Source organism: Octodon degus, unplaced genomic scaffold (assembly GCF_000260255.1).
Source record: "Octodon degus isolate 3935 unplaced genomic scaffold, OctDeg1.0 scaffold00011, whole genome shotgun sequence".
NCBI classification, from domain to species: Eukaryota; Metazoa; Chordata; class Mammalia; order Rodentia; family Octodontidae; genus Octodon; species Octodon degus.
In genome coordinates, this window is record NW_004524587.1 from 12905279 (window position 1) to 12918779 (window position 13501).

The 13501-nt window shown below is 39.8% G+C and overlaps 1 protein-coding gene across 1 annotated transcript in view; it reads right to left on the minus strand.

Moving 5' to 3' along the window:
• Positions 1-13501, minus strand: part of LOC101573528 (U3 small nucleolar RNA-associated protein 4 homolog) — a 27605-nt gene that overhangs the window by 5388 nt on the left and 8716 nt on the right. Inside the window, exons 3-10 of the mRNA XM_023709195.1 lie at positions 10435-10606; positions 10240-10331; positions 8850-8946; positions 8391-8455; positions 5625-5747; positions 5040-5196; positions 3422-3528; positions 1128-1223 (exon numbers count right to left, since the gene is read on the minus strand). Coding sequence (XP_023564963.1) covers positions 1128-1223; positions 3422-3528; positions 5040-5196; positions 5625-5747; positions 8391-8455; positions 8850-8946; positions 10240-10331; positions 10435-10606 — 909 coding nt within the window. The remainder of the gene's footprint in view (positions 1-1127; positions 1224-3421; positions 3529-5039; positions 5197-5624; positions 5748-8390; positions 8456-8849; positions 8947-10239; positions 10332-10434; positions 10607-13501) is intronic.

A 13501-nucleotide genomic window follows, 5' to 3' on the forward strand; every position in this document is an offset into this window, starting at 1 on the left:
AAAAACAAATGAGGCCACTGTGTAAGTGTCTTTTGCACAAGTGAATGTTCATACATAGTAACTCTCAGAACTGGAACTTCTGTACAAAAGTATACATGGACTTCAAAGTTTTGAAAGTATGGACTGCCAAAATATCCTCCAAAGGGGATACACTAATTTATGCAGTGTATATGAGGGCTGTTTCCCGATGCCTTCACAACACTATGTATTGTCTTTGATTTTGCTAATCTCACAGATACAAATATTTCCCACCATTTTAATGACACAATCACTTAAAGGAGCAACTGCAGGAAAGGTATCAGGTAGACATTATCCTCACATGTGACAAATCAGAATGCAACTTTGGTAATCTCAAATCAATGAAACAGAGAAGAGAGATTTCATTTTTTGAATACAGTGTGAGTGTAAAAACTGCTCATTAAAGCAGTAAGCATCAAATATTTGCAAAGTATGCCACTTGCATGTGCTTGTTGGATCACAATCTTTTTTATAGAATATATAAGTGCTAATAATTTCATAATGTGTTCTATAGGTGAAGTATTTTAGAGATCTTCCTTTGACTACAATCTTTTACAAATTACCTTGGAAAAAAACAACAGACGAAGTTCTCATTGTGCTTAAAATTAGGTACCTGACTTTACTACAGCTTCATTTCCTCTATTACAAAAGTGGAGGAGAGGGGCTGGGGATATAGCCCAGTAGCACACTGCCTGCCTGGCAAGTGTGAGATCATGAGTTCAGTTCCCAGTAAAAAAAAAAAAAAAAAAAAAAAAGTGTAGGAGAATATCTATGTTCTTTTGGTTATATTCAACTCTCAAATCTTAGTACCCCATAGCCAGCCTAATGCCCCACATCACACCATCTCTAGTGCAAACAATCAATGGTATGAGTAACTCAGAACCCCTCTAAGCTCTCATGTGCCTAGGCTCTGGAATCCCACTGCATGAGCAGTACCACAATAAGCAACAGGAACAGGACTACGAGCCCAAGCCACGTGCAGAGATTCCCTACACACAGAAGGAACTACCTGCATAACCTAGCACCTTCAGAAATAGCTCTTCCAAAACTATCCATTACCTCAGGTTCCAGGTTACTATCTAATGGAGTGGGAAGCACTAGACTCTCACCTGCTGGTCAGAATGAGCAATGACAAGGTTGTTGGTATCGGGAGCGATGGCCAGAGCAGTCACTGGAAAATTGTAAGCAGGCACTGTGCAGTGCAGCTGGGAAGAGAGAACAGAGAGCAACTCTATAGTTTACATTCCTTCAAGAAATAGGGTACAGGCAAGTAGTTATTATTATTATTATTATTATTATTGGTGTTTTGTGTACGTGTATTATGTGTCGCAAGTGCTGAGCCCAGGGCCTTGTGCATGCTAAACAGGTGCTGCACACTGACCTCCACCTCCAGTCTCTAGTTCCGTTGTTTTTGAGTCTTTCTTTGGAACTCAGAAGAGTTCTAAGGAAATTCCCATAAACTTCAGCCATTTCATTATCAGGGAGCTTCATTATCATTAAAAGAAAAAAAAAAAAAAGAACCAGAGTAAGTGTTGCTCAGAGGCACAAGCACCTGCCTTGCAAGTGTGAGGTCCTGAGTCTGATTCCTAGTACCAAAAAGAAAAAAAAAAAGTTCTTCCCTTTTTGCTCTTGCTGCTTCTGCTGTTTTCTGCACCATGAACTGTTTTTTTTTTTTTTTTTTTTTGGTGGAACCGGGGATTGAACTCAGGCCCTTGCGCTTGCCAGGGAAGTGCTTATTGCACTGAGCCATCTCCCCAGTCCCCACGCACCATGAACTGTTGCCTTCTGCCATCTACCACTGTGCCTTGGAGCCAGCCAAGTATGAATTGAAACCTTCACAAACTGTGAGCTAAATAAACCTTTTCCTCTTAAAAAAAAAAAAAAGATGCATGAGGTAAGGTAAGAGGATCCCAAGTTTGAGGCCAGCCTGGGCAACTCAATAACACTGTCTCAAAATAAAAAAATTAAAGGGCTAGGGATATAGTTCAACGGTAGAGCATTTGCTTATCATACATGAGCTCCTAAGACCAATCCCTAGCATAAAAAACTAAAAATAATGGGACTGGGGGGATAGCTCAGTGGTATAGGCGCAAGGTCCCAAGTTTGATCCCCAGTACAAAGTACAAAAAAAAAAAAAAAAAATCATATTTACTTATAAAACTGACAGAATAAGCTGGGTGGTGGCGCACACCTCTAATCCTAGCCCTCAGGACGCTGAAGCAGGAAGGATCATCATTGCAAGTTCAAGACCAGCCTGAGCCACAAAGTGAGCCACGGCCAGGCTGAACTACATAGTGAGACCCTGTCTCAAAAAGACAAAACAATACAAAACAAGTGACAGAATTAGCAGAGGAGTAAATCACAAATAAGGTCTCATCATCAGAGTAAATTTGTACTAATTGGTCATAAATATGTTCTAATCAGGAAACCCATAATCTACACTGGGTTTAAAAGGAATTAATGCCTAGGGATAGACATTTATGTGCAACTCCTATCTCTGCTTTACACAGGAACATTCTTCTTCTTCTTCTTTTATTTTTTGTGGAACCGGGGATTGAACTCAGGCCCTTGTGCTTGCCAGGGAAGTGCTTTTTCCACTGAGCCATCTCCCTGGCCCCACATTCTTCTTTTTGAGGCTGAAACTCAGGTCCTTTTGGCGCTAGACACTTTACTACTAAACCCATAAAAATGTGTTCCTCTGCTAAGCACGGTTCAGAGATAAACGTTTAATACATATTCCTGCCACAATGTTATAAAGACTGTTACACATAACAGGCAAAACCCAGGAAATGCTGCAGTTTGTTGCCTATAAATTTTAATGCTTACTCCAACTTTTGAGTAGCTATTACCTTTTATAATGAAGATGACTTACAAAGAATCATTTGTGACTGAATATATGAATGACAGTATTACTATGAGCAGTGAAAAATGTTTTCCCATTACTGTTTTTTTCAAATTTATGATTCTGTTGAATTTAAAAATAGCCTGAGATTATAAGGCAAGTCATGAAAGAAACACTATAATTACCTCAAATTAGCTATTTATATAATAATTTTCCTTTACCCAAATATAGAAATAATCTAATGTAGATTCACTGCCTACAAATCCTTAATCTCAAATTTTTATACAACAGTTTACTGTGCTACTGACTGATTTTAATGTTACAGAGTACAGATTTTGGGTTCCAGAGAAATAAAGCAGGAATCTGAGGAGACAAATTTGTTGGTTTATGTAGTTTTTATTTTTTTTTGCGGAACCGGGGATTGAACTCAGATCCTTGCATTTGCCAGTCAAGCACTTATCGTACTGAGCCATCTCCCCGGCCCTATGCCTTGAATCTTATAAATGCAACACTAATATCCCTTGTGTGACTCAGACTATAGCTATGAGATCCTATGCTCACCTTGAGGTGTTTTACGCTATACACATGGACTCCAGCACTGGTACCTGACGCAGCTAGCCAATTCCCATCTGGACTGACTGCCAAAAGACACATCGCCTCCACCGTCCCTGTAAGGGCAGAACAACAATTCAGACTCTGAATTCAGTATCCATAGCCAGCACTGCCCTGAAGACAATGGTAGAAGCCAACAAAAACCACAGTTTTGAATTACTGACAGAATTGTGCAAATTAATGTTGAGAATTGTGCAAATTATTTCCACAGGTTAACCTTTAAAAAACTAGCCTACTTTACAATCGAAGGCATCACTTATATAAGCTTGAATAAGATAATTTCTAATACTTTCAACATCAGGGTAGCATTTACCACTAAAATCTATGTATTTGTTTCAAGCTCCTAAGTCATTTAAACTTAAACAAAGGGTACACAGCAATCTTGACAGACTTAAAAAATGTCTTTAGTTTATTGTGTGCCTGCTCTTTATTTAGCACGAATGGGCATGTACAGGCCACTATTATCACTGAGGAACTTGAAATCAATTTGATAATAGGAAGATACAGAATAATGAAAAGAATACAGACAGTGATGCTACATGCCAAAGTAAATGCTGTTCATAACATCCTCAAACAATGAAAGTAATTTACAACAAGACGTAAACCAACTGTTAAAGGATGAGTGGGAATGGCAGAAAGTGGTACATTCAAGATAGTCTAAGTTTTGTAATTAAAAACATACAGGTATCAATAAATCCAATATACAGGTACTAAACATAAGTTCTTCCTCCTTTTTTGAGTACCAAAAATTAGTTGTTAGCTTAATATATCTAACTGCTAAAAATGTAGATTTCCTCTGTACGGTGCTAGTGTAACTTATGAAAAATGACAGTTAGAATGGAAGAGTTACATTTCCAGAGTGCTGGAGTTTTAATGACAACAGAGGCAAAACAAGGAAGAAGGGAAAGGCCCATGGGAAGTATGCCCAATTACCAACTTAAATTGGATGTTAAAGTTTAGGTCCACAATATTAACTGCACAATGCTTGGCACAGTAATACCTCTGTTCACAAATACTTCTACTTGCAAACAATTCAGTTCACAGACAAAAGCGTTCAGCAAAATTCTGCTTCCATTCACAAAATCTGGTGACAAACATGGCCATCTTCCCTAGAACTGTCAAACAAATTGAGTCTGTAAACCAAGGAACCACACTGTATATATATAGTCATGCTCACTGATGCATACTCATATTCTCAAGGAATGTTAAAAAAAGTCATAAATATTAAATGAACACAAGTAAAATCCACATATATACACTGGAAAAAACCAAAAGATTAAGCATAGTTACTTTTATTTGTGGGTATCAGGATTACAGATCAGTTCTTACTTTACCAATAAAACTTAGGAAAGATGACAGAACTTCTTCAGCCCCCACACAAGGAACTAAAAGCTCATGGGAAGAGCACGTCAGACCTCGCAGACAGCGTCCTCACTCGCCAGACGCCACCTCCTACCATAGGCTGCAACATGGGAGCAAGCCCATCTGCAGGCAGAAGAGTGTCTGAGACCCTTGGGCACTGACGTCTAAAAGGAAAAACATTGCATCTGCGACACCAGACTCCTACCTGACTGAGGAGGGAAAGTGTGCAGGTGCTTGAAGCTTCCTTCTAATAGCTGAATGATATGTAGAGATCCCTGATTTGATGCCACAAAGAGCTTTGTTGAATCTTCAGAAAACAAAATCTGAAGGGCAGAATGAAGGAAGGCTGGCATTTTGGAGACCTATGGGTGAACCAACAGTGAAGGTTAATGAAAGAGAGTAGACATAATCCCAACAAAAGCAACTGCAACCAGCCTATAACTTAAATGAGTATGTCCCATCCCCTGGCAAGCCACTGACCAAGGGCCCAGAACACTGGCCTGCCTCTTATAGCCTGTTATCCCCTTTTCACCTTGACAGCAAGTACATTATTCTCTACCATGGAAATAATTAAACATAAACTACTAAGCAGAAGAGCCTAGGCTTACTATTACTTCTGTCTTCCCCACCCCCATCAATTAAAAACAGAAATAAAGGATTTTGGCCACAACCATCTCTAAATAGTTTTTCACTGTACAAGGACTCTTACCCAATTCATTTCCATCTCACAGAAAAAATACATTTATAGGGAGTTCTCTTTTGTGTAAGCACACACTGGGCTATCACTTACCCTACGGAGACTTATGTTGTCATGTTCATAACTCAACTGATAGAGAAAAACCCGAGACGCTGTAGAATAGGCTATCCAGCTTCCACATGGGGAGATAGAACTGCAAATAATGTTCTCAGGGCCCTGGCAACAGTAGGAAGCAAGATACAAGGTTCACTGTGATATGCATCCTCGGGCTCTGGCCATATCTACAAATACATATACATGATCCTCAGATGTTGTATTTCACTGTGATTATGGCTTTCATTTCAAAATCCAAGAGTAAAGCTCTATTTAAACTTTCAAATCCAAGAATAAAGCTAGATAGTCCAGGCTGGTCTCTTTTTTTTTTTTGGAACAGGGGATTGAACTCTGGCCTTTATGCTGGCCAGGCAAGCGCTTATTCTACTGAGCTATCTCCCCGGCCTTCCAGGCTGGTCTTGATCTTGGGATTCCCCCGCCTCAGCCTCCTAAGTACTGGGATGAGAGGTGTGTCTCAACAAACCTGGTTTATTTTGAGTGTCATATATGGAAGACCTGAGCAAGGGAGGATTTTGTGCAGACAAGCTTGGGAAGGTAAGTGATTTTGAATACTTAATTTTTTTGCCTCTGATAACTTGATTTAAAGACGTCTCTGAAAGAGTAAATGAAAATATTTGAAGAATAAAGGAAAAGTCCAACATAACATTTGTATAATTAAAAAAAACCTCAAAAACCAAAACAGGGCTGGTGAGATGGCTCAGTGTGGTCTAAAGCACCTACTTAGAACAAGCTAAGTTAAGCAAAAGCATAAGGGACCTCGGTTCAATCCCCAGCACCACATGCCAGCCAGCCCCGTCCCCTGGTGGGCTGAACTGGCCACACACACACAAAATAAATAAATAAATAAATAAATTTAAAAAAAAAAACCAATTTAAAAGTATTTTTTTCTTGAGACAAGATCTTGCTTGTTGGGGCTGGTGAGATGGCTCAATGGTCTAAAGCACCTACTCAGAACAAGCTTAGCAAAGGACAGGGACTGTACTTCAATCCCCCAGCACCACATGCCAGCCAGCCCCGCCCCCTGGTGGGCTGAACTGGCCACACACACACACACAAATAAACAAATAAATAAAAATTAAAAAAAAAAAATCTTGCTTGCTATGAAAAAATAAATAAATAAATAGAAGTAAAATAAAGCCGGGGAGATAGTTCAGTGGAATAAGCACTTGCCTGGCAAGCGCAAGGACCTGAGTTCAATCCCCAGTTCCACCAAAAAAAAAAAAAAAAAAAAAAAGAGAGAGAGAGAGAGAGATCTTGCTATGTAGTAGATCAGGCTGTTCTCAAACTCACTATGTAGCATAGGCTGACATCAAATTTGTACTAATCCTCTTGCCTTAGCCTCCCAAGTGCTGGAATTACAGGTGTGCAACACCAGGCTCAGTACTATACATTTTGTATATAAAATTCTCATTCTCTCTCTCTCTCCCCCTTCCCCCAATACACACACACACACACACACACACACACACACACACGAAAAAAAGATATGAAAGAAAGGGTCATCAATTAACAATTTTAAGAAGAAATAGAATTAGAGGTAGTGGGACTTGGGAGATAGCTTGGAAGTCTAAGTGCCTGTCTGGCAAGCACAAAGACCTGGATTTGATCTCCGTACCACATGCCGTGTCAGCCCCAGAACCCCAGGCATGGCACAGCACTAGGGAGGCTGAAACAGGAGGAACACTACAAGTCGGAGCTGCATAGCAAGACCCTGTATCAAATAAATAAATAAACTAAAAAGATGAATTAGAGGTGAAGGACATAAAATATTCTACTTGAATTCTTCATGGTGAGATTATATTCACAAATGTTCATAGTAAAGAGCTTTTTAGGGGGAGGGAGGTTGAGTCAGGGCCTCACTATGTAGTTCAGGCTGGTCTGGAACTGAGAGATCCTCTTGCCTCCGCCTCCTAAGTGCTCAAATTACAAGTGTGGGCCACCACACCCAGCCTAAAGATCTTTTTAAGCCAGGGAGATGGCTCAGTGGAATATGTACTTCCCTCACAAGCGCAAGGGCCTGAGTTCAATCCCAGGTTCTGCCAAAAAAAAAAAAAAGAAAGAAAGAAAGAAAAAGATCTTTTTAAAAGAAAGATAACAGGAGTTTGCCTAATAGGTCTATTTAATGTAAAAAGGATACACATATAAAAAGTGGAAATTTTTTAAATTTTTATTCATTTATTTACTTATTTTTTGTGGTACCAGGGATAGAACAGGGGACCTTATGTTTGCCAGGCAGGCGCTTATGCCACTGAGCTACATCTCAGGCCCAACAGTGGAAAAATTTTGAGATGGATATGCAAAAAATTGACAGAGTATATCTCTGTAGAATGGACAAGAAAAGCATGGAGTGAGGAAGAGGCTCATATTTCATTCTATTCCCTTTACACCATCTGAGTTTTTAAAAATATTCATGTCTTTTTCATAATATTAAAAGATCAAAAACTATTTTCTGCATTTTAAGCATTTATTTACTACATTCTCAGTGCCCCACTTATAATCACGTGAAACCTAGCTCTGGTGACAACAGTCCTTCACTCAAGTAATTTTTTTTTTTTTTTTTTGGTGGAACCAGGAATTGAACTCAGGCCCTTGTGCTTGCCAGGGAAGCACTCATTCCATTGAGCCATCTCCTCGGCCCCTCAAGTAATTTTAGTAATTTATGCAGTTTAGGACTCATCCCCTAAAATTCAGACTGAGAAAATGTTTTGGATTTCAGAGAATGAACACACAGTGAACCTTCCTTACCTTTGTTTTGAGGTGTAGTAAATGATCTGCATTTTTAGAAAGTGGAAGAGTATCCCCATTCTTGCCTGAAACAAGAAACTTCGCTGAGTTTTTCTTATCAAAAGATTATTTGTAATTTTTTCATGTAAGAAGTCACTCCTTGGTATAATAGAAGTTTCCCGTGGGAAATCAGAAAAATGTTGATTTACTGCACAATTCTTTTCCCCGGTACTGGAGACTGAATCTAGGGAGACCAAATCTTACCAGCCCTTTCTTTTTTATTTTGAGACAGGGTCTTCCTAATTTGCCCTCCCTGAGCTCAAACTTGCAAATCCTCCTGCTTCAACTTTCCAAACGTGAATCCTCCTGCTTCAACTTTCCAAACGTGAATCCTCCTGCTTCAACTTTCCAAACTGCAGAGATTATAGGCATTAAATCTAGTTTCCAGTTTTCATGTTAAAAAACTTTCTTCTATCTTACCTGTTGCAACAGTGGATCCCAGTCGCCAAAGTTCCAAGTGATGAGCAAACTGGAAGAGGAGAAGCTGCCTCTTTTTAGAACAGGAAATGAGTCGCCGCTGTATTCAAGAATTGGAAAGTTATAAATAGGGCAGGGTCATCACCTACTGCCTCAGTACCAAACAGAGCAGCAAAAGCTCAGCACCTTTTTTACTGTAGAAATCCAGACTTGGGAAACATTTCCTAAATCCTACGACATGCTAGGCACTGCCCTAGGATCTGGGGACACAACAGTGACTAAAAACAGATACTGCTTTTAGGAGGCTTCTAGTCTAAAGGATGATAAAAAATTAAATAGGCAATTATACTACAGCATGTCAAAAAGTCTAACATGACTAAGCACAGTATACAACATAAAAAAGCAGAAGGACATCTAACTTAGCCTTATGGGGTAAATACAGGAGCCCAAATGAGAAAGACTAGTTAGGCAAAGAAGGCAAGGCAGAATATTGTAGGAAGAAACAATGGTGTGTGAAATAGTTCAAATGTAAAAGGGTAAAGGAATAAAAGACTTTCAGCAGGCTAGCCTGGGTGGGGAAGGAGTTGCTACAAGTATGTAAAAGGAATGCTGAGAGAAGCCTGAAGGACCAGTCCAAGACTGGCAGGTTCAATACATCATGCTAAGGAACTAGGTCTCTATGCTGGGGACAGTAGGGACAAACAAAGGCTTTTAAGCATGGAACAATGAACAAAGTTGCTTTTTAAGCAGATCAACAGAGAAAAGGCTATAATGACACAAATGGAAATAAAAGGAGATCATTAAGAAAGCTACTCCTTAATTCTTTAGATTAAAGACACTGATCCAAACTAGGGCAACTGCAGCACAAAGAAATGACTAAGGGATAATAAAAAGGGCTATGCCTAACCCTCTCACTGGTTGGATTTATGTCCAAGCAAACTCATCATATACACTAAATATGTGTAATTTCTGTGTTCCAGGTGTATCTCAATAAAGATGTTTGTGGATGGCTGTGTCCATATAGTATGACGAGAAGACAGAAGCAGTCAGGTCACTGGTAAATGGGATGTGGAAACAAGGTGTGGAGAGGACTCCCTTGAAAATTTACTTAGAAAGAAACACAGGAGTCTGGATTTTTTCTGCTGCTTCTCAGAATAACAGAAAAGAAAATAACCAAATTCTCGTAAGTCACAATTATTAGGAAAAAGGAATTATGTTGCTGCAAAACTCCTGTGCCCCAAGACTGAAGGAGGCCTGCCTTAGAAAATAGAAAAATGGAGAAGGGTACCATAGAAAAGCCTACAAAGTTGCCCAGAAAGTGTAAAACATGTTCAAAGTCTTGTGGGACAGATGGAGAATGAGGGGACACAGTTGCTGGGACAGTGATACTTACATGGGGAAAGGTGATTTTCCGGAGAGCAGCATCGTAATTCTTTACCTCCACCCTCTCCATGAGAGGCCGAATGACTAAGTGGGTGTCAGTACCTGCAGTAAGGTGGAGGGAAGAAGGAAGACAGAAGATGAAATGTGAAAATAACTAGATCTCGGCAGACTAAAGTGGCGACTAGCCAGGAACAGGACTACTCACCTCCAGATATCAATGCTGTTGGGCTGTGGGCCACAGTGCGCACGTCATGGGTGTGGTGCTGGAATGGCTTAGTCCGCACCCACTGCTTCTCAGTGCTGTTGGAAGTCACAGAGACCAGCTGAAAGTGGAATACTGTGCCTTCAGCTGTGCCCACCACGAAACTGTCTTCTTGCTGAAAGATTCAATCATAAGAGAAGTAGACATGAACAAAGCAGGTCCACATGGAAAAACACTGCCTGATGGTTTTTGTCTGGGCCACTTAGGGGAAGACCTATTCACAGACTTAAAGATTCTAGAATCTTTTCTCTCTGGAAACTAACAATTCCATCAGTGCATCAAACTCAAACATAGGCAAGAATGCATGCTGGACCAACACATTTAACAACAGCAGTAGTACCTGGGGTCACAAATTATTTCTGTAATTCTGGTGATAAATCGAATTTGGATGAGAACCAAATCAGAACTCAGGAATCCTCCTGCCTTGGCCTCCCCTCCCATGTGCTGGATGCTACACTATATCTGGCTAGGACCAAATTAAATGTAATGGTTAGATTCAATGCTGACCAAATGGGAAAATTTGATTTGTTTTTTGTCCAATTTGGTTTACAATCAGAATCAAGGAAAGAATTAAGTCCATATCGCCAATTGTTTTACAGTCAGTCAACACTGCATGATGTTTCAGTCAATGAAAGCCTTCGTGTCTGAAACATTGTAACTGAGCTGAAAACTATGTCCTAGCGACATGCTAGCTGTCAAAACACTACAGCATAAAACACTGCTCACAGCTCTGTGGTGATGCTAAGTGAACAAAGTTACTGTACTGCCAGCCATGCTAAAAGCACTGCATGGGCGATAATGTATAGTATGTGTTCACTGTGCAAGTTTCTACCTTCGAGGTCTGTGTAAGTTCACTCTGAGTTTCATACCGTGACCTTTCTCAGAATGTGTCCTTGTTGTTAGTAACATATGACTTAAACACAAGACAGACTTACTACAAAAGAGAGAAAAACACCAATTTCCTTTACTTTAAGAAGGGTGTTTCTTAAATTCACACACACAAAAAAGAAAGATATCCCCAAACCCAAATTTAGAATGCAAACAAAAACCCCAAAGGCAGTACAGTAGCATGCCTGTAATCCCAAACCCTTGGGAGGGTAAGACAGGAGGACTACTGCAAGTTCAAGTCCAGCCTGGGCTCCAAAGTAATTTCAAGGCCAGCCTGAATTGCAAACAAACACAAACAAAAATAGTACTGAAAGCAAATACTTAAAAGAATCAAAAGCAAGAATTCAAACGCTTGTACATCAATGTTCATAGCAGTATCATTCACAACAGCCCAAAAATGGAAACTGAAAAGGCCATCAACAGATGAATGGATAAACAAATGTGGATATATCTACTTACCTACCTACCTACTCAGGAATGAAATTCTGACACAAGAAGAGTATCCCTGACCTGAAATGCTTGGGACAAGAACTGGTCCCAACTCTAGCTTTTTTTTTTTGACTTTGGAATGTTTACACAGTTTACTAGTTGAATGTCTCTAATCCAAAAATCTGAAATACTCCAGATTCCAAAACTTTTCAAGTATTTCTCTCTATGGGAGCAGAGTGGAAATTTGTGGGTAAAGTCAGACATTCAGGCTGTCACAGTGATAGTCTGTGTAAATATGAAGGTTTCAAGTATACCTTAATTTATTTTACTTTTATTTTGCTTTTCACATACACATGAGTGACATGAGAAAATTACAGGCAGAACTATGGAGATCCTTTGGTAAACAAAAATATGCACTGTTTTTAAAAATTGTTAGCTTCTATTATGTTTATATATTTTACACTAAAAAGCACTGCATCAGCAGAGCATGGTGGTACATACCCATAACCCTAGCACTTTAGCGGCTCAGGAAAGAGGATCACAAAACCAAGCCAGCCCAGGCAACTTGGTGAGACCCTGTATCGAAAGAACAAAGATGGCCTGCATGTACCTCAATCCAAAAACCCTGGGTTCACTCCCCAGTAACTACCTGTCGCCAAAGGCAAGATGTTCAGTTTCACTGGCTGTTTTTAATTTCCTGGGATGATAAAGTAAATTACATGTCTCATAATCAGAGGTAAGACTCAATGTAATAATGCGTGCATGTGTTAAAAATATATACATATAGGGCCAGGGAGATGGCTCAGTAGAATAAGTGCTTGCCTGGCAAGCTCAAGGGTCTGAGTTCAAATCCCTGGTTCCACAAAAAATAAATAAATAAATAAATAAAACTTAATTTAAAAATATATATACAACCTGTTGAATTTTACTGTGCTTTTGACTTGAGTTTTGGGTCAGTTACATTCAGTTGTATTCTAAGTTGATATATTTTACATTTTTTAATTTAATAGGGATACTATAGCTTCAAATCTGCCTTGTTAAGTAATTACACTGGACCTAGCAAAAATCCCTGAAGAACAAATGTTTTCTTCCTACCACATGTACATGTGCTTTAATCATTGCTGCCTAAACCCTTCTATTGTAACTCAGATCATTTTTCTAACTTGATGAGGGTTTCACACACAAGGTAGGCTCAAACCTGAACACAGACTCTAATGGTTCCCATTCCTCTGTAAGGCCAACAAGGAAAACAAAATTAGTGTCATGTGACTTGCATTTAGGTGCACTCTTCATAAGTTTCCCAGTAATATTGCTAGACATCTTCCACATCTAAAATCTTATTGTTAAGATTGCAGGGGCTGGGGATTTGGCTCAGTAGTAGAATGCTTGCCTAGCAAGCCAGAAGCCCTGGTTCAGTCCTTGGCACCAAAAACAAAAAAAATTAATTAAAATTTAAAAAGATTGCAATGCTTGCACTGGCCTGATAGTTCAGCAGACTAAAGCTCCTACTTAGGCAAAGTGCAGCCAGGGTTCCATCCCCATCTTGCTGTGCCGGCCCTGCCCCCTGGGCGCACCTGAGACAGCAACTGAGACTGGGCGTGATGGTGCACACCTCTAATCCCAGCAGTTGGGAAGCTGTAAACAGGAGAATCACTACAAGTCCCATCTACATAGTGAGACCCTGTAGACCCTG